General features: G+C 47.7%; 2 protein-coding genes across 3 annotated transcripts in view; one reads left to right on the top strand and one right to left on the bottom strand.

Moving 5' to 3' along the window:
• The window catches only part of TSPAN3 (tetraspanin 3), a 30,898-nt gene extending 28,769 nt beyond the window's left edge, over positions 1-2,129 (top strand). Inside the window, exon 7 of the mRNA XM_072628647.1 lies at positions 1,322-2,129. Coding sequence (XP_072484748.1) covers positions 1,322-1,414 — 93 coding nt within the window. The 3' untranslated portion in view covers positions 1,415-2,129. The remainder of the gene's footprint in view (positions 1-1,321) is intronic.
• A 12,513-nt stretch (positions 2,130-14,642) lies between these two features.
• PSTPIP1 (proline-serine-threonine phosphatase interacting protein 1) overlaps positions 14,643-24,863 on the bottom strand; it is a 99,114-nt gene continuing 88,893 nt past the window's right edge. For both annotated transcript variants that reach the window (XM_072628645.1, XM_072628646.1), the window contains exons 13-15: positions 18,072-18,142; positions 16,676-16,794; positions 14,643-16,135 (exon numbers count right to left, since the gene is read on the bottom strand). In XM_072628645.1, coding sequence (XP_072484746.1) covers positions 16,004-16,135; positions 16,676-16,794; positions 18,072-18,142 — 322 coding nt within the window. In that variant the 3' untranslated portion in view covers positions 14,643-16,003. The remainder of the gene's footprint in view (positions 16,136-16,675; positions 16,795-18,071; positions 18,143-24,863) is intronic.

The raw sequence follows: 24,863 nt of genomic DNA, 5'->3' as shown, positions 1-24,863 counted from the left end.
TGGAGTTAAGACTTTGTCCCCAGCTACTTATGTTAAAATTATACTGTGTTCCCGGAGGGAAGGGGAGTGATGGGATGTAAACAGTTCTTAACTACTATAATCACATTCTGTTTGGGCAAGACTGGTGAAAATGGAATTTAGGAGTGGCGAATGGTTTAAATGGAAGAATGGAAGGAGTCTTAGAGACTGAGTCAGATCCTATTCAGCTAAGAGGGTAAGGGGCCAAGTGGCAGCTTGATGTCATGGGAAGAATAGTGGTTCTAGAATTAAGGGTTCCAGATTTAAATGGCACCTCTTCTGGAAAATGAAGAAGTTAGAAGAGATGATCTTAGAGGTCCCTTCAATACTGTAAAATTTCAACTCTTAATGCTATTTATTCTATCTAAAGGGATACCTATATATACCATGATTTTCCCTAGCGTTATCCCCGCTTGATTTTAACAGATTGTCTAAAGAAGAAATCTCAGATATGCAGCCTACAACATTCCTGAGTGTGGCCTGAACCAGATTAAAATAAAATTGGGAAATATTTAACAAAGTAAATAAAAATACAGTAAAACTTAGATAATGTTACATTTTGAAACTAAATTATCTTACAGCCTGCTGAAGTTCTTAGGTATAATTTAATGGACCCCTTTCTATTTGAGTTTGACCTGACTGGTGTAAAGGAATAATCAGGCAGATTTTTAAAAGATTTTTTCCAGCTTAATTTAAAAAGGTGTTAGTCATAACTTAGATAATTTTAGTCTTGGGTTAGAATTACATCACACATCCATGTGCATGGTAGATGTCCCATGAAAGGGGACTAAGTGTCCCGTGAAAGTTCTAAATTGAGATGACTTCAGTTACCATTCACTTGCACAGGTCTAGTATGCTTTTATATTCAGTATTTGGAAAACAGTTTTGGGATCTGAGTAAACTCAGGGAATCTTTGAAATATTTTGAATTTAAACAGAATTGGTGACTGTGGCCTTAGGTAGAGTCTGTTAAAACAGCAGTAATTAAACTTTTATGCAGCTGGGGAACATCTGCAGTGGGAAGAGAAGACCATAGTGATGACTGGTCCCTATCTTTGTGGTTCAGGTTTTCTGGGAATCCCTAAGGTGTGCAGCCTGCATTGCTCCCATCTCCAGACTTTGGTGGGAGTCCTGGGGTCTCCAAAGAGAAAAAGAGAACCTTTGCTGTAGCCTGTAGCATGTGGCAACCTTTCTGTTCCTGCTCCCATTCTGAGCAGAAAGAATTTAAGGGAACCTTTTCACTCTGCCTAAGCCAACAGGTACTGCTGCCCCTTTACCCATCCTTGGTTCTTCTCTCCCCTCAGCTTCTGGGCATGCTCTGTGCTTGCATCGTGCTGTGCCGAAGGAGTAGAGATCCCGCCTATGAGCTGCTCATCACTGGAGGAACCTACGCCTAAAAGACAGCGGCCCTCAAGCTCCTCAGTCTTGTTTCCCTTCCCTGGAAGGTGGATCGGGCAAGTCTTCTGCAGTTGACTTAGCTGAAGCACACCTTGCACAAAGAGAAACAGCCCTCTTGGACACTGGTGATGGGCTCAGAAACGTGGCTTTCCACCAGCCTGCCAGCCCCCGAGGACCTTTTCCCCCATGCAGCTCTATGGTATTTTTAAACATAGGCTAAAAAACATTCTGACTTGAAACTCATTGGCCACTTTGAAGCAGTAGGTGACCTTTAAAGGGGTGTCCCCACAGATTCTGAAAGCTTCGCTGGGTGGGCCTCCAGGAAGCTGAGGATGACAAGCTAGTTAGCTGCATGAAGGGCCCTGAGTGCTACCCTTCCCCAGTGTCCACTTTTAAAACATGTATATTGTAGTCAATATGATTGGAATTGTACAAAATGACTCAGACTGTAGAATCATATGGCGTCTATCTTAGATCCTCTCCATTTGAAGGCATCTTCCAAACTTTAGTGTTTTTTAAATAAAAGCTGGCTTTTCAGAAGTATAATGTATGCACTACTGTTCTATAATGATATGTGTGTGTTTTTTTTATGAGTGTAGGTCTGAAATTTGGAAATAATGTACTCATGTAGACAAGCAAGATAGTATGTAAAAGTGATCTCAGTTGTACATAATAAGTCGGACTAAATAAAGGCTGTATATCCTCCCTCCAAAATGTAGGATTTGTCTTCATTCCAGGGCTTGGGGAAATTGTATTGTTTTTATTTCAGAGTTTCTGCAGAACAAATGATGGGAGGTTCGGAAGCCTCTTCAGCCGCACAGGATCTAAAAATCCCCTGGCATCTAAAGAACTACAAACTGTACTTTGACTAGGAGCTGGCTTATTCACAGTGACAGTCCCTCATATTTGTAGAGGCTCTAGGGTTTGCAAAGAGCTTTTTCTAAAACTCCCTGAAAATCTTAACAGATCCTCCATGATCTGGCCACACTTATATTCCCAGACATAGTTCACAGTTGTGCAGTCTCTCAACTGAGCCTTTGCACAGCTGCTAGTGCCTGACCCACCTCAGGTCACCTTCTCTTTCTTGGGATATGTCTCCTATGTTCCTAGTTCTGAATGTGTTATCTTCCACCATTAGAATAGATGCTTCTTAAGGACAGGCCTATTTTGTTTTGGTCTGGTACCATTCTTACACAGTACATAGTAGACACTTCCTGAATGTTTTGGATTCAGTTCAATTACAGGTGAGGAAATGGGCTCAGTCACATTGCTAGGGTCAGAGCTGACCCTCAGGTTTGAGTCCAGACAGGCTCAGTCACATTGCTAGGGTCAGAGCTGACCCTCAGGTTTGGGTCCAGACAGGCTCAGTCACATTGCTAGGGTCAGAGCTGACCCTCAGCTTTGGGTGCAGACTCTTGAGCCCAGCAGTTTTTCTTCTACCACAGATTGGTAATGTTGGGTCTGATTGAATTCAGGTGACATCCCCATGTTGTGGAAGGAGAGTGTCTTGGACCTGGTTTTGGGTCCTGGCTCTACCGCTTTCTAACCATGTCCTGTAACTGCCTGAGCCTCAGTTTCCTCATCTGTAAAAATTAGGGGGGTTGGATTTGATGGCCCCTGCAGTCTCTTCCAGAGGGAGGTTCCTATAGCAATGATGGAGCCTGTTCACCCTAATCCCCCCCCCTTCACAATCTCAGATCTTTAAAAAGTTTTAAAAGCACCTCCTGTGTCCAAGGAGGGACCCATGTGCAGCCTGAGGCTGTGGAGGCTCCCAGAAGAGGCTGATACTGGGGCCTAGGGATGGCAAGTGGAGGCTGGAGAGGAGCATGGCCTGTCCTCTGGCCAGGGGCTTGGTACCTCCTTGGTGAATCTCCCTTTGTAAGTTAAGAGTTAGGTGAAGATTTTGCCTCTGACTTAGCCCTCTTTCATTCTGGGATAGATGCTGTGAAAGCATTAAACATTCTGATTTTCTTGGCAGACCTCAGGATTGTTTGCACTAGCTCCCCAGTGATTAGGTCCCTCAGGAGGGGACGGACCCCTAAGGCAAGTGTGATCTCTCATGGAGTTGGCAGGAAACTTTCCTAGTTTCCATATGACTTATGGACATTGGCCCACCTGGAAATGTCCCCTGATTCCTTCCTCTCTCCTTTCTAATACACTTCTGGTTCCTTCCAGGCTTTTGGGACCCTTCCAGTGCTTAGAGCACTATCACAGCATCGCAGTTCTATCACTACAGGTGTTGAGGCTGAGACTGAAGCACCTAGCGAACCAGTAGCCAATGGAGATATTCTCCAGGGCCTCCCTCCTTTTCTCCCTCCATAGGCCATCCTTGTCCTGCATGCTTTTCTTGAAGAATACAGAATCTTTTCCACAGTGAAAGAGTATGGCTGTTACTGTTCTGACCACCACCAAAGGATGGATTTTTTTCAGCAGCATCAGTTTATAAATTCATCTCCAGTTACTGGCTATTCAACATCCATGGTGACCTGTAAGCCTTATCATGGCTCAAAAGCGAGGTAATGGGCAGAGTGTCTGGGGTTGAGAAGGCTCCTGGCCATGAGCACCACCTGGGGGGAGGGGATGACAGCACACAGCCGCTGCCTTATGAGATGAAGTCATGAGCTCCCACAGATGCTGAAAGAGTGTTGGCAGCATGCCCCCGTAAGCTGTCTCCCTCCTTCTCCAGCACTTCTTAATTTAATTTTGAAAGGAATCCACCGGCAGGTACAGACTGCATGCCATTCTAGTAGGCTAGACTCGAGTTTATTTCCTGGGACCTGACTTCCTCTGGACTTCAGAACTTGGTCCCCTACATTCCTGACTCAGCCTGGACTCAGCCCCAGGGCCTCCTTACCACCCTCCAGGGCCACATTGCGGAATGTCCTTCTTCAGGATCTGGCCTCCTCCCCTGGTGACTTGATCCTGGAGCCTCCCTTTTGTGGAAGGGTGGACTGGCCTGCCTCCATTCTGCTCTTGGCCCTGCTCCTCACAAAACTCCCTCACTGTATATCTTCTTCCCCTTCCCCCTTTTTCTGCTCCCCTTTTCTGTGTCATCCTCCCCAACTCCAATATAAGCTCCTCGAGGTCAGGACTATCTTTATATCCTCTGTGCTTTTAGCATACAGTGAGTCCTTAATAATCGCTCATTTCCTTCTGTTAGAAAGAGCTTTTTGAGCAGTCAGGTGTTTGGGGAGCAGGTAGGGGAGGGTGATTTTTTCCTCCTCTGGAACTCCTAGAAGTTTACAAAACCTTTTACTCCCTGACGTTTTCCCTAGAAAGAGGAACAAGACAATGCAGCACTTGAGGACGAGAGAGGTTTCAGTCTCCATGAGCATCAGTTTCTGGTAGATCAGCTTCTGGCCATGCCTTTTGGAAGTGATATCAAATGATTTCCTGATTACGTCCTAGCCAAGGTTTCAGTTCCCCTTGACCCAGTTCTGTTCTTGTTGGGTGTATGCAGCTGGGAATGTGTAGCCTCAGGAAGAGATGAATTGCAGGGTAGGAGAAGGTAGAGACTGTGTTCACTATCTTCAAGGGATGGCTAGTCTGGGGGGTGTAATCTATTCTGTATGGTCCCAGAGAATAGTGCTGGAAAATGCTGAACAAAATAAATACAAATACAGTGTGACAGATAATGAAACTGGTTTTCTAAGCCAAGAGGCAGACAATGCATTTCTGTTGGAGTCTGCCTCATTCAGAGTCACACAGGCAGACACTGAACTCAGGGCTTGACTGGGGAAGGAGATGGGGAGGTATGCTTCAGGAGACCTGAATTCAAGTTTTTGGCAAATTGCTTCTCCTCGGTGAGCCTCAGTTTTCCCATCTGTAAAATGAGATGATGGTACTTGTGTTACCCACCTCTGATGGCTGTAAAGAAGATCCTTTGTAAAGTTGTAACATGCTGTACAGAAGTGGAGGCTGGATCCTCCCGAGTGAGGATGCCCAAGTGGCATTCATAGCTGCTGTTCTTGCTGGAAGGGATCCCTTCCAGGCACCAGCAATGAATGAGCAGGCTACAGTTCTCTGTGCTCTCAATGACTTGCACTCTCATTCTGGTTTGGTTTTTTCTGGACTTCCCGATCACTGTCTCCAAGCTGGAAGACCATCAGGCCTTTGACAAAAGGATTCCTGCAGTCCAGTGATCCCTCTCCTCACACACAATGGAGAGTCCTGAAGGGGGCAGGGACAGCCATCTCTTTGTTAGTCTGGGCCTTTTTCTTAGTGCAAAGCATGGCCGTACTGGAGAGAGCCTTGGTTTGGGGCCAGATGGCTGGGAGATTGGAATTTCAACTCTTCTAATCTCTATTTGTATGACCTTTCATATAAAGGTGGGGAGGGAGATGTATGGGAAAGAGAAGGATGGATCCTATGAGCACCAGGAATTACGGTAGCCAGGACAAAAGGGGTGAGAGGGAAGGAAGGGGTTCACCCACAAGGGATGCCTAGGGGCAGGAAGGCTGCCTCATGCTGTCCAAGGGCTGGCTGCCACATTGGAGGCTGTGGACGACACCTGTGGTGTCCTTGGTGCCCTTGCCTGGTCATCTGGGGAGCAGTCATAAAGGGTAGTATATTCCGGTAGTATGTCATAGGTACCTTCTAAATTTTGACCATGTTGGGCAGTGCCCTAGTACTGATTCAGGGAGTCATGGAGCTCAGTGTTCAAATCCTGAACCCTCTAGTTAACTCCCAAGGCAACTTTGGGCAAGACCTTTCACTGCTCTGAACCTCAGTTTCCCTCCTGTAAAACAAGAGGGCGGGACTCAATAATTTATAACATCCGTTCCAGCTATGAATCTATGAGCGTAGAGTCTTGTTGTCTACTCAGCTGAATGACCTCATCCTAGATTAGATACCTTTGCTCATTACCAGTTGGCACTTATTTGAACAGCAGTACCTCCCAGTGAATATGATAAATATATTGACCAAGGGAAGGGAAGGGGAGAAGAGGAAGAAGAAGAAAGGGAAAGAGAGAAAGAGAGATCCTAGAAGTTTCCCGGGATCCTTAAGTACAATGACAGTAACAAGGTACTTACCAGAAATGAAGAAAACATGAATATTTCACCAGCCTTTTCCTTCTCTGCCGCTTGAAGGATTGCCAGCCCTGACCATCTGCTCCCTGCTGTTCTAACTGTGCAGGGCATTTCAACTAAGAGAGATCTTTAGAGGTCACTGAGTACAAATCTCTTGTTTTACAGATGAGAAAACTGAGGCCCAGAGAAGGGGATCTTACTTTGTTCTTTTGTATTTGTATTATCTGGCCCCAGCATAATACTAGGCACATAGTAGGTGCTTTATAAATTCATGTTGGTTGAGTAATTGTTCTAAGGCACATGTAGTAACTGTCTGCAATGAAATTCCAACCTAGGTCCTCTTGTTACTACATTCTGCCTTGGCAAAGCCCACCTTCCACCCCCACTTAACCTGTCGGTGGGTGCATTGTCTACAGTGCATTACCAAAAAGGAGTGACTTTCTGAGCCCCTTTTAACCAGTAGCCTGTGTGGCCCAATAGAGAAAGAGCCAGAGTTGGGAATCTTAGAAGCTCAGAGTCATCCCCAAGAGGTCATTCAGCTTCTGCTTACAGAGCAGATTTACAGGCCTTTTAACTCCCATGTAAATGTCATTGCTGAATTTTGGCTCATCCTTCTAGCAGGTCAGTAGTGTGATCCCAGTCCTGTCATCCACCATGTTGGCTTAGACAAGCCAAAGCCTCCCTGTGCAACACGGTTTCTTCATCTGTGAAATGATAAGATTGTACCGGACAGCCTCCAAGGTGCTTTATGGCTCCTCTTCTGTGATCTGCGATCCTCACATGTTATCCCTCCCTGCTTTGTGACATCTGTCATTGGGATGAGCATGCCATCTTGGGTTTTGTCATCTGAGTCGGGTTAGATGAGTCAAGGATAGAGCCCATAGGGACCTGCCTCTCTCTCCACATTGACATCAATTCCTTAATGATCTTTCTTCTCTTCTAAAACCTGGGTCTCCTGGTTCCAGTCTAGTGTTGTTGTTTTATTTGGAAGGATAAATGAAGCCTATGGAGACGAGAGGGCTCCACCCTACAGGGGATAATGGGGCTACCCACTGCCATCACCCCTTACCTATTTCCAGGTTAGAACTCTTACTCAGTGGATGTGGAATGCAAGTCTTTGTTCAATTAGAATAAGACTCCATTGATCTAAGATGGGCAGCAATGGAGAACATTCTAAGGAAGAGAATGTTACCATCTATGTCCACCTGGATGAGCAGCCTCCACAAGCTAGAATGTGAGCAGATGCCCAGCATTGGCTGAACAGTGGAAAGAATGCTGGCTGTGCCATCACAGGAGACAGGTTCAGATCCTACCTCTGGCACTTGATACTTGTGTGACCTTAGGCAAGTCATTTCGCTCCTCTGGGCCTCAGTTTCCTCAGGTGTAAAATGAGAGAGTTGGACATACAAGGTCCTTTTTAGCTCTTGACCTGTAGATCCTCTGATGTTCCTAAGATGATTCAAAAGCCAGCTTTACAACATTGTTTTAGAACCTGGAATGTAAAAGCTGAAAGGGACCTTGGAACATAATGTTGGTGAGCATTTATGCAGCCACATTCAGGTTTTCAAAACAGTTTCTATCTAGCATCTCCTTTGATCTTCACAGCACCCCAATGAGTGAGTGTTTTTGTTAGTCTCATTTTGTAGATGGAAAAACAACTTTATTTTTTTCTTGCAAGGCAATTGGGGATAAGTGACATACCCAGGGTCACACATGTATGAAGTATCTGAGGTGAGATTGGAACTCAGGTCCTCTTGACTCCAAGGGTGGTGCTCTGTACGGGGCAGGCACCATCTTGAGAGAGGCTACCTGCTAGGGTCCCACAGTTCCTGATCCCTCAAGTCCAGCAGTCTAGCTAATTCACCAGTCAGCTATAGTATATTGTCAAAAGCAGTTATAAACTCCTCATTGTACAGATGAAGACAGTGAGGCTAGAGAGGAAAGACTTTGCTTAGGACCACACAGTGGGTAACACAATTCAGCCAGTCCTGACTCCCCAGTCCAGGGCTCTCTCCCCTGAAAAGTGCTGATGGTCAGAAACCCAGAAGCAGGAAGGGACCCCAGGGCCATTTAGCCTCATTCAAGATCCGTTCTATCATTCAACATCCCCAACAAGGGGTCATCCAGCCTCCAGGATGGATGGCCACATTTGGACGGGTCTCATCCCTGTGGACATGAAATGTGATACCAGGCCAGCTGGGAGTTTGCTATAGTGAAACAGCAGCTGGCAGGTAGAGAGGGTGCCCAGAGCGCTGGTACTGTGGTGGAGCCCTCACCATAAGTTGGCTGTTTTCCTCCCTACTCTGGGATGCTTCAGGCACTGGCCTTTGCCCCCATCTTCTATGGGGTGGTTCAGTTAATCTCCCTATTATTCCTGTGGGTGGGGCTGCAGCCAGCTGTGGCATAGGTGGGGGGGAGGGGCGGTAATATTGATAATCCTAATAATCATAGTCATCCTTCTGTAGCATTTCCAAAGCCCCTTCCTGCAGATAGCTCAATGAGGCGGTAAGTAGTGGAAATCGTTACCCCTTTTTACAGATAAGGAAACAGACAAAAGTCACTGCCCTGGCAGCCAGCCCCGGAGGGCTTTGTAAATGGTCAAGTGCTAAGTGAATGCGTTTCCTATTTTTATGTCATTGCTAAGTGGCCAGGGCAGCACAGGAATTTCTGGCCCTGCTGAGTCTGGTGCATCAAAGAATATTTCCATAACACCCCTCCCCCTCGAAACCTCGTTAGATCTCAGGTCAGAGCGTGGGGTGAGGGGCTTCGAGTGGGTGTGAGATGATTCCGGGTAGAAAAGGAGGCTGTGGTAATGGCAAGCAGGGGGTGCTGGGCAAGGAGCCCTGATCTCCGATCTCTTGGATTTGTGTGAAGCCCACAAGCCTCAACTACAATCGCTCTAGTTCCTCCTTCCAGGCAATTGTGAGAGTCAAGTGGAAAAGTGTGTGTGAACTGCTTAGCAAGCTGTGAAGCACCTTAATAATTAATAAATATTATTATTAATATGCACACTAATTAATAATGATGATGATGATTATAACTAGAACTAGGACCTGTGATCTAATCAGCATGAGGGATTCTCTGCATGCAGAAACTCTCTCTCCAAATGCAAGTCAGCACCTTCTGCAGAAGGTACAGTTGCAGAAAACTGCCTTGAGCCCAGAGAGGTTGTGATGTGCCCAAAGTCATGGGTATCAGAGGCAGGATTGGAAGCAGACCCTTCCATCGTCTCTATCCACTCCAGGCTGTGTGCCTAAAAAACTCCCAGTGCAGCCCGAACCAGGTGAAAATGGAATTTCCAAATAAAAATACAACACAATGTAGATAATGTGAATCTGTGGTTTCCTAAGTCAGTGTGTGGCAGATAGGGTCTCCATTTAAGTCTGACAACACTGTACTACTGTCTCTGATAATAATAGCCAGTGTTTATAACCATGCATTCAAAGTTACATACTTTTATTCTAAAGTCTCTTCTGTTTTCAGCCACCTATAAATCCAGGGGAGAAAGCGCCTCCCCCTAATACACACCCTAGCCTAGCCAAGGTTCTTTTGGTTAATGGGATCACATATAGATTTAGAGACAGATCTCCAGAAGTTGTTGAGTCTGACCCCCTCATTTTACAGAGGCCCTAGGCTGCATGACTTACCCAGGGACACACAGCTAGTAGACAGAGCCAAGACTTGAACCAAGTCTTTAGACTCCAAATGCTGTGCTCATTCTGCTGCTCTGTGGATGCCCCAGTTGCTAGGTTGGTGACCCTGTCAGCTGTGGGAGGCTAAGCAGAGAGGGTGGGCAGGCCTAGAAGGACTAAGGCTTCCAGGAGAAGGAGGTGAGAGAGAGAGAGAGGGTGAGAGAGAGAGAGAGAGAGAGAGAGAGAAAGGGCAGAATTAGACCAAGACTACCCACAATCACCTCAGGGACCACCTGGCAATAGCAGGAGGTTGCTGTCCCTGGGCTCTGACTTCTTGAATCTGTCCCAGAATGGACAAGGAATCAGAACAATTGTGTGTCTATAAGCACTTAATGACCAGCTGACTGGCTGACCTAGATGTTCTCCAAGCTCTTCCTCACAATCCCCCTGGCAGAGAAGGGATGGGAACATCCTCATGCTGACCCACACATGCAAATCAAACAAAACAAAATCCTCTGGGCTCCTCCCTCCTCCCTCACAGTTGTTCAAGAGTTGATTTCAAATCCATTCTTTTTTCTCTTCCCAAACTAGGAAGAACTACAAATCCCAAGAGGTCTGGTAGCAGACCAGTACATTTACACAAAATACCATCATAAATGGTGAATAGGAAATAAGTCCATTTATCCCAACAAGGCAACAAATAGAAATCACAGTTCTAAAGATTTGAATATACCAAATAATGCAGAAGAGGCAACAAGCCTTGAGATAAAATCTGAGCTCAAAGAGGGGACTGGAGAGAGGAGGATCTCATCCAGAGGAGAGCCACCCTGAACAGTCTCTAGAATTTCAAGCTCCAAAGGTCAAGGGGTGTGATAGGGTCAGCTTTGAAGGATCCAGTCCACCATTCAAAAACCTTTCTGTCTCAGCCATCTTCCTAGGGCTCTTTCCTCCCTGTGTCTCCCAGAAGTTTTACAGAAAGCTAAAGCAGGATGTGGCTGTGCTTGGCATGCTGTCAGCCAATCAGGTGTCATATCTCCCACCATGCATGTAGCACACAGAACGGGCTGCCCCTGTACAGAATAGCTCCAGGCTTGGGCAGAAGAAGGCACTCCAAAGAGGAAAAACAACCCACCTCCTCCTCTCAGTGACTTTAGTCTAAGTGTTGTCTTTAGTCTGGGGGAAGGGCTCAGTGTAGATGTGGGCAAGTATAATATGAGGTAAGTAGGAGGGGATTGGGGAGGTGAGGAGGGAGATGTAGACCAAGTACTTTAGGAAAATTTGAGGAAGGGGAGCTCCTACTTTCATCTGGGAATAGAGGCAGGGCTTAGAGGAGGCCTCACGGAGAAGGTGGCACCTGAGCTGAATCTCGAAGGAAGACTGAGGATTTCAGAAGACACTGTGGACAGAGCGCCATATTTGGAGTCAGGAAGACCTGGGTTCGAATTTGAGGAAGAAGTCATGTTAGGACTTGGACTGTGTGACAATAGCAAAACAGGACCAAGATCTGAGCTAGTAAGAGCCTTAGACATAGATCCCAAGTCTGACCTCCTTATTTTACAGAGGAGAAAACTGAGGCCCAGTTGTTGACAGGCAGCTAGGCAGTTCAGTAAATAGAACACTGGACTTGGAGTCAGGAAGTCCTGAGTTCCAATTCAGCCTCAAAGTATGGCCCAAGGCGAGTCACTTAATCTGCTGTGCCTCAGTTTCCTCATCTGTAAAATGAGAAAAATAATAGCACCCACCCACCCTCAACCCAGAGATGTCATGAGGAGTAAATGAGATATTTGTAACAACATTCTGTAAATGTGTGTCCAGTTATCTCTTAAATTCTGTGTACTGGAAGGGGGAGCACATCCTTTCAAATATCACTGTTGTGTTGTGATTTTTCTGTGGCTCTCTAGCCTCTCTGTTTTGGGGTCCTTTCACATATCAGATAGCAGCCCCCACACTCCTGCTTCTCTGCAGTTCTCATCCATTTTCTCCAGGCCTCTGTCCATCTCTGCAGGTGTCAGAGTGACTCTGTGCCCTCTAGGGGCATCATCTGCCCACCTCTCTACCGATCCATTGTGGGTCTCCTTGAGGATGTGGCTGACAAGTCATTGATGGTGAGACATGGTGGCCTGTTGTCAGCCTCCATGAGTCTCCTTTCTCTGCTTTTGGGTTATCTCCAATTTCGATTCTTCCACCACCCATTTCTGTCTTCAGTTTCCATGGAGGGCCCCAGCCCCACATTTGAGAAGGGATCAAACGCTGGGGGAAGAGTCAGTGTTGGGAGGGAGAAGAGTGGGAGAGTGGGGCCACTCCTGGACTCAGGCTGGATATCCTCAGCCTAACTATGTCACTGTAACCCTTTGGGCCTCAGTTTTCTCCTCTGTAAAATGGAAGTAATCATCCCTGCCCTGCCTGTATCACAGGACTATTGTGAAGAAAGCCCTTTTGAAAAAACAATACAAATGCTTTCTGTTAGCACAGAGTTAATAAGTGCTTGTAGAATGAATAAGTTGTAGTGGGGGGATTCTGTGATGAGGATGGGGGAACTGAAGTTTATCTGCTCTCCAGAGGAGGAAACAGACCCATAGCAATGAAGAGACATGCCCAAGGTCGTGCAGCAAGTTTAGTAGCAAAGCCAGGATTCGAACTCAGACTCTGTGAATCCATGAGCCGCTAAAGAAAGGAAATTATGTAAAGGATTAAATTATTCAGCATTGGGTTGTGGTTTGTCTGTTGTTGTTGGGGGTGATGGTGGTATAAGGAGAAGAAAAAGGGGCAAGGAAGTTGAGAAATAGGACACATGTTTATGCACATCCAGCATGTATGTGTGCAAATATACACACTAGCAAGATGAACATGAATGGGACAGAATTAATAGCAAGACATAGACTTATCAGTCAATGTGGCCCACCCTCAGGCAGAACTCTGGGGCTTTCTGCTGTGCTGTGGTCCCCTGGCAATGACAGGGAGAGGAAGGGGGGGTTCAGAGATGAGTCCTATAGGGATCCCCTCCCACACACACACAGACACATGCTCCATAAACCCATACATTACCCTGTCTGGTCAGTTCTCCATGTCTAACCTAAGGTCAGGAGGCAGAATGAGGGTCCTCAGAAACCGTCTCCCAGATCTCTCTGTGTGACTGCTCCCAGGAAGTGGGACAGGAGTCAGCTGGGGCTGCTCAGAGGAGGCAGAACCAATCCTACAACTTCTCAGGCTAAGGCATAATCAATCCCCTTGTCTTCCTCCTCTGGATGTGCTTTCTAGTATTGTTTATAAAATGGATGAGAAGGGAGCATGCTATTCTGAAAGAAGTCTGACCAGGGCAGAGGATGATGGGACCCATAGGGCAACAGTGAAAGTGTTCTGAACACAAAACGACCAAAAATTAATAATCCAATGCGTGAGGAATCTGAGGTGTTTCTGGCAGTATTTGTCTGTGCAGCCTTGGTTCTGAACACAAAGCCTGTGCACTTTGTATGTGCATGTCCTCAGGTCTAACCCTAAATGCGCTGCTGAAATGTGAGAAAGGGTCAGGGTTAAGAAGCCTTGGGCTAGTCCTATCCCTTCATTTTGGAGATAAGAGCCTGGAGGAGAGAACTGGCTCCCCCAGAAGTAGCAAGCAGAGTCAGTATTGGAGGCCAGCTGCTCTGACTCCAAATCCAACGGGAAGCCCACACCGATGAAATCACGTCCTCTTAAGATGTTTAATTTTGACGCAGAGTTAGAGGAAAGAGGAAACACAATGTCTGTCATGGCAGCTGAGGCAGTCTAGTAGAGAGGAGCAACAAAGATCTGGGTCTGGTGCTGTAGGATTTCTCCAGTTATGCAAAGAACCCACTGAGGACCATAGTCTTTATTAAGACACAAACAGTATGAGGGGAACTGGGCCATGGTGCACCTTCCTACCGCTCCTACAGAATGGGGTGGGTTGGGAGGGGAATTGGGGGGGCATCTCAGAGACTTCTGCCCCCAGTCCCGCCATCTGCTCCAAGCAACACCCAAGCAGGAATCTTCTACAGTATCAGGGTCAAGTGGTTGTCCAGTCTCTGGTTGACCTCTGAAGACACGCTTGACCATTCCACTCCTTTTGCACACTCACACCCCCGAATTCCCGAGATTACTTTCCACTTACCCTGTGTGTGCATATGTGTGTGTATGTGTGTGCATATATATATATATATGAATGTATATATATTTATCTGTCTGTCTATCTATCATCTATCTATCCTATCTTATCTATCTTTATCTATCTGTCTATCTATCTATCTACCTATCCATCGTATATCTATCTCTTGGATATGCCTAGATCTTTCCATGTTGTCTGTGCCCCAACCCCTTCCATTCCAAGGTAAGCTCCTTCGGGGCAGGAACCCTATTTTTTTTGCCTGCCTCTGTGTCCTCTGCTGAGCATAGTAAGTAGTTCAGTAAATGCTTGTTGACTGCAATTGTTGGAAAGTTTTTCTCTGATGTTGAGCTAAAATCTGGCTTTCCACTCTTAAGTATCTCTGGACTTTCTCCACTATGCCCTCCAGGGGGCTACCTGCTCCGCCCCCCACTCCTTTTCACCTTCATTTTACAGATATTGAGCCCTGGAAAGCGAGGACTGTCTTTTTTGAGTTTGTATTTATATTTTTGTAGCAGGAAGGTCAGATGTGGGGAAACATTTGCTGATGCTGAGGCTTGGGGGTGGGGGTGTAGAAGAGGAAGTCCTAGGTTTGAAGCCCATCTCTGACCCAAGCTGGCTTGTGAGGTGAGGAGGCTCCCATGAGGGTGATAATAGTAACGACTGTAATCACAATTGTGAGAGAGAGCTGCAAAGTTTGCAAATCGTGTTAGCAGGTGCTGTCTCATTTCAACCTCACAGCCATCCTATGAGGTGGGTAACAGGGTCTAGTACAGGAGGAGAAGCTGAGTCCTGTGGAGGGGACATGACACACTAGAAGTAACACAGGTGGGACTTTGCCCTGTTCAGGACTCTTAATACTTTGGAGACTAATGAGCCTCTTCAAGCGGGTGGGCACCCAGCTGAGGCCATGCGTCTGATCATGTCTGTCTGTCTGTCTTCCCTTCTCCCTCTCTCCTTCTCTCTCCCCAATTTCTCTCTGTCTCTTTCTGTCTCTCTCTCTGTCTCTCTGTCTCTGTCTCTGTCTCTCTCTGTCTCTCTGTCTTTCTTACTCTCTCTCTCTATCTGGCCATTCCTCCCTCCCTTTGTTTTCCCAACCCAGCCTCCTCATACATCACTTTGCCCCCACAGTCTACGGTTTAGTCTGGCTGCTTCTCTCTCTGTCCCCCTGCCCCACCCCCAGACCCCTATTCCCACCCTCTATACCATTCCTAGCTCATTTCTTTCCTTTATGCTTTTGCTCTCTCTCTCCTGCTAGCCTAGAACATCTCCCTGGTTTCTCCCCCATCAGATACCTCCCATTCTTCCAGGGCCACCCAACATCCCACCTCCCCCAGGAAGTCTCAGTCTCCTCTGAGCTCCTGCAGTGAGGACCACATCCTTTGCCATGTGTGTGTTCGTGTGTAAGGAAATGTCAGAGCTGGAAGGGACTTTAGAGCAGAGAATGTCACATCTGGAGAGATATTACAACAGGAAATGGCAGAACTGGAAAGGACCTTGGAACAGAGAATGTCAGAGCTGGGAGGGAACTTAGAAATCATCTAATCTAACTCTTTAATTCCATGATGGGGAAACTGAGTCTGAGAGACTTGTATATATTGAATTAAGGACATACCTGGGACTAGCACCTAAGTGTCTCCTGACTCCCATCACACACGACTGACTTCCCACCTCCCTAAGTGTGGCCCCTGGGAAGCAGTGGAGAAAGCTCAGGCCATGTGATGTGAGCTGCCCCAGAAGCGAAGTCAGGCGGGGTTGGGGGGCATCTCTCCCAGGGAGGAGGGGCAGAGGGAGGGGGGGGCTGCTCCTTCAGAGCTTCTCCAGGTAGGAGCCTGGCACAAAGCCCCTCTGCCCATTCCTCTCCACTGTCCACCAGCCGTCTTCCCCCTCCAGAATGACTGCCAGGATGTCCCCAGCAGTGATGTCCAGCTCATCAGCATTCTGAAACAGAATGGGGGGAGTAAGTCAGCACAGACCTCAGAAGAGCCAACCTCCCATCCCCACGGAGGAACATAGAGCCTGTTCAAGTATTTCATGCCATGGGGAGCTCACTACCTCATAAACCAACTCGTTCTGCTTTTGGCCATTTGGGTTGCTAGTGCTTACACTGAACTGAAGTTAGATTCTCTGTAACTTGTGTTCCTCCCACCATCTTCCACCCTCCACATGCTACATCCAGTCCTGCCCAGGGGAGGGGCTTCCAGCAATGAAGGCAGTATCATCCCCTTCTCTACTCCCCCAGTCTTCTCTCCCTCCTACCCAGCCATCTCCTCCTCCTCTAGAAGCTCTGGCAAGCTAATTTATCAGGGTATGAAGAGGGAAGGAAGGACACAACCATTTATTAAGCACCTACTGTATGCCAAGCACTGTACTAAGCTTTATAAGTGTAGTCTCATTTGCTCCTCACCACGACCAGGAGGTGGGTGCTCTCATCAGCCTCATTTTACAGATGAGGAAACTGAGGCCCTCACCTCTACTCACCTGAGCCGTATAGTCATAGAGTGCCCTGTAGTCCTGGGCCAAGGTTTCTGGGGCTAACCTAGTTTGCGCAATGTCCGCATAGACAATGTCATTCTTCTGCAGAGGGGCAGAGATGAGGCCTGTCCAAGAAAAGTGGGGTGAATTTCCCTGCTGCTCCTGGCCCCCCCTGAGAGTGCATAGACAGTGCACTCCAGAATCCCCTGGGAAGGACCCAGAAACTCCCTCCCCCCAATCCAGATTGTAAACTCCTCCAGTGCTGATGCTCATTCAAGTCAGAGCCAGAAGGGACCTTGGACCAGTCTGAGTCCCCCCTCCCTGAAACCTCAGACCCTCCCTCTTCTCTGGCTCCTGAGAGATCTGTGAGGTACTCTCTCCTTACATCCACCCTGGGAGGCCACCAGTGCAGGTAGCATCATGCCAAGGGAGAAATGTCCTCGATTGAAATTTATTCCCAGACCAGTTAAGTATCTTGCCAAGGGTGTCACAGCCCTGAGTGTTGGAAGCATGACTTCTTTGCCTGAGGCTGGCTGGTCTTACTTACACTGCGCTTACCTAGGGTGGTCAGCTATGATTGATTAGCCACCCCCGCTCCATACCATTTGGATATTTCTCTTTCTGTCTCTGTCTTTCTGTGTCTCTGTGTCTCTATCTCTCTATCTCTCTGTCTCTCTCTGTCTCTGTCTCTTTTTCTCTTGCCGTCTTTCCCTCACTCTCTGGTCCCACTCTTCAGTTCCTTCAGCTCCCTTCACACTTCACACCCTCCTTCTGCACTGACCATCGACCCTGCCTTAGCATGCCCTGGCCCTGCAGGGAGGACACAGGTCTGTTCCGTTAATGCTCCTTCCCTTCTCACCGGGGCCACACCTCAGGTCAACAATCATGGCCTGGTCTGGGCCACTGGACTGTTAGGGGAAGAGCCTCAGCTGCTCTGGGTGCCTTCTCTGGTTCCCTCCCACTCACTTTCCTAAATTAAACACAGATATATATCTCCAGCTGTTCTGGGCACCACCCTAGCCCAGAATCCAGGATCTTTGAATGCTAATGGGGTGAGTAAACCAACCTCAAATAGCATTTGGGAAAGGCCCAGAGTGAGGAGACACAACTCCAGGCCTGGTTCTACCATTAATAGGCTGTGTGACTTTTGGGAGAGTTATTTCTCTCCTCTCTGACTTCAGTTGCCTTCACTGTAAAGCAAGGGAGTTGCCCTGGGTGGTCTCAGGTCCCCTCTAGTTCCACTGTGTATGTTAGTTCCTTGTCCCTCCTCCTGTAACTCCACTCCATGGCTACTTGTCCCAAAGCGCCTCTTGGGAGCCCCGCACAAGGAGCAGGAGCCCACACACTCCCTTCTTGCCCCCTCAAACTCTGAGATTCTATTCCAAAAGGAAGGTACAGTTACCTGCCGGAGGGGCGGAGGGGATGACGTTCTCGGCAGTATTTTTGGGGCTTCCATGTAACAACCCTGAGAACCTGTGGAGTCAGAGGGAAAGAAAGCTGGGAAAATTCTCTCTGGAGACCCCAGGTCCAAGCAGTCCACATTCTTGCAGGACTTAGAACTTTACGCCCATTTTACAAAGGGAGAACTCTGCTGGGATGGAGAACAGAGCTATCATTCTCTTCTGTCTCTGAATCTTCTGAATATACCATGGCTGGGCAAGGGTAAAAACGGGGCTGCAGATGGTGGCTGGGGTGCTGTGTGGTCAGAAGAGCTGGCTCCAAGTCTCAATTTTGCCACTCTGAGATACTGGACAAATGACTACGTCCCTTTGGGCCTTGGTTCTCCTCGGTAAAATGTGAAGGTTGGATCAGGGCATTGGCCAACTCTCAATCCATCCATCAGTAAGCATTTCTTAGGCACCTACTAGGTGCTAGGCTCAGTGCTCAGAGCTAGGGATACAGGCGGTCCTCAAGGATCTTAGGAGCTCACAGAGACAACATGCAAACACATATAGACGAATCAAGATACATGCAGGGTAAATAGGAGATAATTAACAGCCCCAAGGTAGTAGAATTAAGAGGGTTTGGAGAAGGCCTCCTGGAGAAGGTGGGATTTACAGAAGGTGAGGGCAGTCAGCAGGCAAGGACCAGCAGACCACCACCTGGTTTTGTGCAGCTACAGAGCTAAGAATGGTTTTTAAAATTTTAAAATAAAGCATCATTTATTTATCTTATTTCTTTACAATAAAGCTTTCTTTAATGCTTATTTTATTTGAAAATGCAAAAACTATTCTTAGATTTGGCCCAAGGGCTCTTATTGTTCCCTGATCCCAATCTTGGAGCTGGGACATGCTACTTCTATGAAAGCCTTCAGTCTGAAGAATGGGCACATTCTCAGCTTATCTCTTGACTCCCCATCCCCCCCCACCCCTGTGGGCAGATTGCTCCCGCAGGCCCTCCTCCCACCATGCGTCCAGATGTGGCCCGTGACAGTTCAGCCATACAGCAGAACACTTGTAAGTCCTACAAAACCAGAACATCCCTAAAGTTTGTCCCTGGGCCCTCCTAACTTCCCCTCAGTGCTTTTCCTTGGCCTCTCCTTAAGCACCCATCCATTATCTCACTTCCCAAGTCCAGAGCATCAGTAAAGCCTCATCATATCATGGGATCCTTGAGTTGGAAATGACCACAAAGGTCATTCGGTCCAGCCTGAGCAAGAGTCCTTTCTACTACATCCCAGACAGGGACTCATCCAGCATATGTTTGAATACTTCCATTGATGAGGAGCTCACTACCTACCAGGACAATCCATTCTTCTTAGACAACTGATTATCAGGAAGTGTTTCCTTTTCCAAAGGAAAACTCACTCCCCTCTAACTTCCTGTCCTTGTTCCTGGGTCTTTCCTCTGGTGGCAAGAAGAAGCCTCATTTCTTTTCCAGGCTGACCCTTCAAGCACTTGAAGGTGGTCATCGACACTTCCTTCTGCACACTAAACATCCTCAGTTCTTTCCAATACTGATGATTGTAGGCTCTGGACTCTTGCTCTCTCCCCACATGTTTTTTTCTTCTCTGGATGCATTTGAGCATCTCAATGCCCTTCCTAAAACATCCTGCCCAGGACTGAAGGCAGCCCTCCAGATGTGGCCTGACCAGGGAAGTTATTCTGGGGTCAGGTTAGGAGTTTGGGGCTGCCTTTCTTTGTCAATTTGCATCGTAGTCCACTGTGACCCCTGGATCTTTTCCATACAAATTGTCACTTGACCACCCTCATCCTGTGCTCAGTACAGTTGGTTTTGACTCCTGCTCCAGTCTTAACTGAAGGTGAGCCCCATCACCCAGGGGGCATTTGTGTTTTACTTGGGGGAACTCAAAGACCCAAAAGACTAAAATTGTAGTAGTGAGATTTCTGGCCGCACGAGAGGCTGCCATGATAACTCTTTGGGGCCTTTTGCCTTTCCTCTTCCCTTCCCTCCTAAGCATCCGTTGTTCATTGCTAGGTCTGGGACCGTTCCCTGTACCAGGAAGTCTACATTCATGTTGTTAAAAAGCAGAATAGATTACTAGAGAGAGCACTGGACAAAGCACTGAACCTGAAGTCAGGAAGACCTGAGTTCAAATCCTGCCTGAGACACTTAGGAATTATGCGATCCTGGCTATGTCACTTAACCTCTATCTGCCTCAGTTTCCTTACCTGTAAACTGGGTATAACAACAGCACCTCCCTTACAGGGTTGTGAGGAGGATCAAATAAGATAATATTTGTGAAGTGCTTCTTATAGTGCCTGGCACATAGTAGGTACTAGCTGTCATTATTATTACCAGGAGATACTGAGCCTCCCATCACAGGAAGGCTGGATGGCCCTTTGTAGGGGCTCCTGGTCAGGAAAGACTGGATCGATGATTTCTGAGCCTCCTCTCAAATCTGGAAGCCTATGAATCTAGGAGGGGCCTATGGAGGGGAAAGCTATATAAGAACATGGGGAGCCTCTAGAAAGGCTTGGGCATGGAAGAGGGCTGTGGGGAGGGGGTGAGAGGAGATGTATGGCCCAGACTGAGTCCCCACTGAGTGGGAGAGCTTGTTGGTGATTGGTTTAAGGGAACTGGTTTGTGGGAAACCTGACTGAGGGAAGGCTCCTACATTGTTATTATGTATAGATTTCTGTGTTACTATGATGGATTTGGTTTTCTGGTGTTGGGATTTGGCTTTCTGATGTTTGAATAAATGTTTTGGTTCTGTCTTCCATGTGGAGAGTCTGTTATATTTTGTGATTCAGAACTGTGATGACATATTCATAGCTGCGGTAGGCACTGTGAATATTGTATTGGTGCTGGGAGAGGAGCAGAATAAGGAGAGGCATGTACTTCCCCATCCCCCAGACCAGCAGCACTTTCCCTGGGGCATGGATGGTCCTGTCTCCTAGGAAATAATCAGCAACTTCCATTGGTTTAACAAAGCACAGTCCTAGGAGAAGTTGGGGGAGGGATTGGTAAATATGAATATCAAACCAGAGGTGGTGCTATGGAAAGGGTATAGCTCCTAAAGCCACAGGAGCCTCTGCTGGATCCCTGGTCAAGTGACCTTAGCCAAGTCACTCCTCACCCAACCCCCAGACTAGAAGACCTTGAAGCTCCTTTCCTTTTCTGGCTATAAGCCTGTGATCTCATTTCACCAATGAGGAGATGGAGGCCCAAAGTCACACCCTTACCAGGCCAGGGCTTCCAACTCCAAATCCGTCATGACCAAAATACCTCCTCACCTGGGTTGTGGGTGCGAAACCCTTTAGATGAGACCAGAGAAAGACTGGTTATTCAAGAAAGTTTTATCTGCAGTGGGAGGAGCCTCGGACACATCCCTGATCTCATGCAAACTCCAGGGAGAGGAATTCCATGGGGAAGATGGCAAGGTCAAGCCCCTCCCTGACCCAGGAGCCCTGACTTAAGGTAATCCAGACCCATCTTGTGGAGGGGCCCCTTCCCTTTGCTTGGGCTGCTTTTGTCCACCTGAAATCTCCCCCAGTTTAACCTTAGGAGGTCAATAGGAGTCAGAGTGGAGATATGGAAAATGAGTCAGAGGCAGTGGGTTCAAATCTCAGGTTTGTCATCTTGTGTGATGTTAGACAAGCTGCTTTTACTGCTCTCAGCCTCAGTTTTCCCATGGGTAAAAGGAGGGGATTGGATGCCATGGCTTCAGGCTCTGATTTCCTCAGTAGGGTGCTTGCTTTTAGCCTAGTGGCCCCTTCATGCCTTAGTTGGCCTCTTAGTGAGTTGGGGGACCCCTGAGCCCCTCACCTAGAGCCCCACCCTCTAGTGGGGAGCTTTGGACCCCTCAGCACCCCATCTTTCCCAGGCTAGTCCTCAGATACAGCCCAGGCTAGCCTGGCCAGAGCAGGGAGATATTCCAAGCCAAAAGGAAAGAGCCCAGAGGTCCCTGTAATTGGATTTGGACACCTTTAGCTGTTAGGATGTGAGCTTCCTGAGGAGAGGAACAGGGACTTAATCAATGCTGGTTCCATTCAACTGCCTCAGGCTCAGAGCCTGTGAGGGAGTGACGCAACCCACTCCTGAGCCAGCCCAGTCCCCTACTTCTAGCTTAGGGTTCTTGAAAAAGAGCCTCCCTTGGCCACTCTCCTCTTTTTTTTCTATTTTGTCCAGCATGGCCTTTCCATCCATGACATTCTCCTGTGAGAGGAGGAGGCTCAGAGATGGGAAGGAATTTTCCCAAGGCCACCCAGTGAGTCGGTGCTGCAGTGGGGACCCCAGATCTTTGGACTTTTTCTACTAGAAAACCCTGAAGGGAAATCCCTAGGAGTTTGGGGGAGGGGAAGGGAATGGCTAGTCCATAGGGGAGGGGCACTGAGAGAGGCCATATCTGTCCTCTGAGGCTTCTCCTGGTCTGACTCCAGGCCAGTGGCCTTGAGGGTCCTCCTGACGTCAGGCAAGGGACAATGGACACAGTGACACACTCAGTCATTTCAATTGTGTCTGACTCTTCATGACCCCATGTGGGGTTTTCTTGGCAAAGATACTGGAGTGCTTTGCCATTTCCTTCTCCAGCTCATTTTGCAGATGGGGAAACTGAGGCAAACAGGGTGACATGACTTGCTCAGGGTCACACAGCTAGGAAGTGTCTGGGGCCAGATTTAAACACAGAAAGAGGAGTCTTCCTGACTCCAGACCTGACACTCTGTCACTGGGCCACTGCGTTACAAAAGGCTCACAGACCAAGATAAATGCACACACACACACACACACACACACACACACACACACACACACACACAAGTCCCTGCCATACAGGTAGGGACACTACTGCTTTTCTGTGACAGTGATGATGCAGGTTGCAAGCCAGGGATGGGGGAAGTTGTGCCAGAAGCTGGAAATCCCTTAGAAAATCCACTTTGCTCCCTTCCTTCTGGTCACAGGAGAATCCATATCACTTTCCCCGCTTCCTTTCAGCTTTGCACCGGGGATCAATGAAGCTTTTTCTAGAGATTTCAGTGAGGGAAACCTGAGCCCTTCCCACAAATGGGAAGTAGCTGTATGTTCATAACAGTGTGTGTGTGTGTGTGTACAGATATATAAAGTCACCATTCCACAGTTTGGTGGATGGGTTGGTAGTGTGAGGGGAGATGGCAAATTCTCACTCTGGCGTTCAAGGCTTTCTGAAACCAATTTGATTTTTGTCTTACGACCGTTCCGCGTGTTACTCTATAGGAACCTGTGATTTCTCCTGTATAGGGAACTCCCAAGTGAGGAAACTCCTTCTACCAGAGCAGGTTGGCACCACCAGTGAAGTTTATAGTCTAGAGAGCTCTCTCCCAGCAGAGCTGGAAAATGTTGAACAAAATAAATACAAATACAGTGTGACAGATAATGACACTGGTTTTCTAAGCCAAGAGGCAGACGATGCATTTCTGTTGGAGTCTGCCTCATTCAGAGTCACACAGGCAGACACTGAACCCAGGGCTTGATTTGGAGGCCAGCTCACTACCCACTGCACCGAACATCCAACGTTTGCTCCTCCCCCAAATACAGTCCCTTCCTGAAATCTCTGCTTTCAGAACCTTCCTCCCACCCCTATACTTCAAGGTTCCTTTCTGGTACCACCTCCTCCAGGAAACCCTCCTGGCCTCCATTCCCCCAACAGTCAGATCTAAAGAGCCCAGGACACTTGAACTTTGCCCCCCATTCAAAAGTCCCAAGGGACCCTCTCTTGACATTTGTGACCCTGCTTTTTGAGGTCCTCGATTGCAGAAACATGTCTAGTGTGGGGGTATGAACGAAAGGCTGAGCTGCCTCCCACCAAACAACTTCCTAACCAAGGACACCCCCCTTAGTCTCTCAGCACCTGACATGAGTCAAGGGAGGGAGGAGGGAGGGAGTTTCCACAATGAGAATTCCCCATATTAGTGAACTCATAAGTCTAACCTCTCAGTCTCTGTTTGCTCCTGTAAAATGGGGTAATGGTATCTGCAATGAGAGGCAGGCAATACCTGGATGGTAGATAGGGAGCTGAGCTCAGACTCAAGTCTCTCTGGTCTCAGGTCAGCCACCTCACAGATGAAGGGAAATACATTTAGGTCAGAGTTGAGTTTGGCCTCTGACACAGCCTGGCTGTGTGACCCTGGACAAGTCACTGAACTCTGAGCCTCAGTTACCTCATTTGTGAAACAGAGATAATAATAGCGTCAATTTAAGAGGCAGAGTGGCCTCCAAGTCAAGAAGACCTAGGTTTGAATTCCACCTCTGACATGTCCTGGCTGCACGGCCCTGGGCGAGTTACTGAACCTCTGGGCCACAAGAAACTCTCTAAGTTGCAGAGGATGTGCCCATCTACATGGGTAGAGGGGGTTTCCTCACTGGGTGATCCTGATAAAGTGTTTTGTAAACCTTCCTTAAAGTAAACTGGGGTTATGCTTATGAGAGTGCCAGTTTAGGGGCAGCAGGAAGGTCATGGGTGGGAACAAGATGGGGAAATGGGCTGAATTCAGGTCACCGAGCAAGGAGCTGCTAAGAAGCCAAATAACCTTGGACAAGTCCCTGGACCTCTGTAAAATGGTCATAGTAATACTCGATCTACATGTGTCCTGGGATAGGACAAACGTGTCCCATCTACATGTGTCCTGGGAGGAAAACACTTCGTAAATCTGAAAGTGCTAAAGTAGTGAGGAATTGTTATTTAATTTTGATTTGGGGACCTATGCGGTAGGAAATAACTCCTATGTGTTCTGACCAGAAAGGCAATGAAAAGATG

This window comes from Notamacropus eugenii, chromosome 1 (assembly GCF_028372415.1).
Source record: "Notamacropus eugenii isolate mMacEug1 chromosome 1, mMacEug1.pri_v2, whole genome shotgun sequence".
Classification (NCBI taxonomy): Eukaryota; Metazoa; Chordata; class Mammalia; order Diprotodontia; family Macropodidae; genus Notamacropus; species Notamacropus eugenii.
The sequence above is the reverse complement of the archived record's forward strand: the minus strand, read 5'-3'. Positions and strand labels throughout refer to the sequence as shown.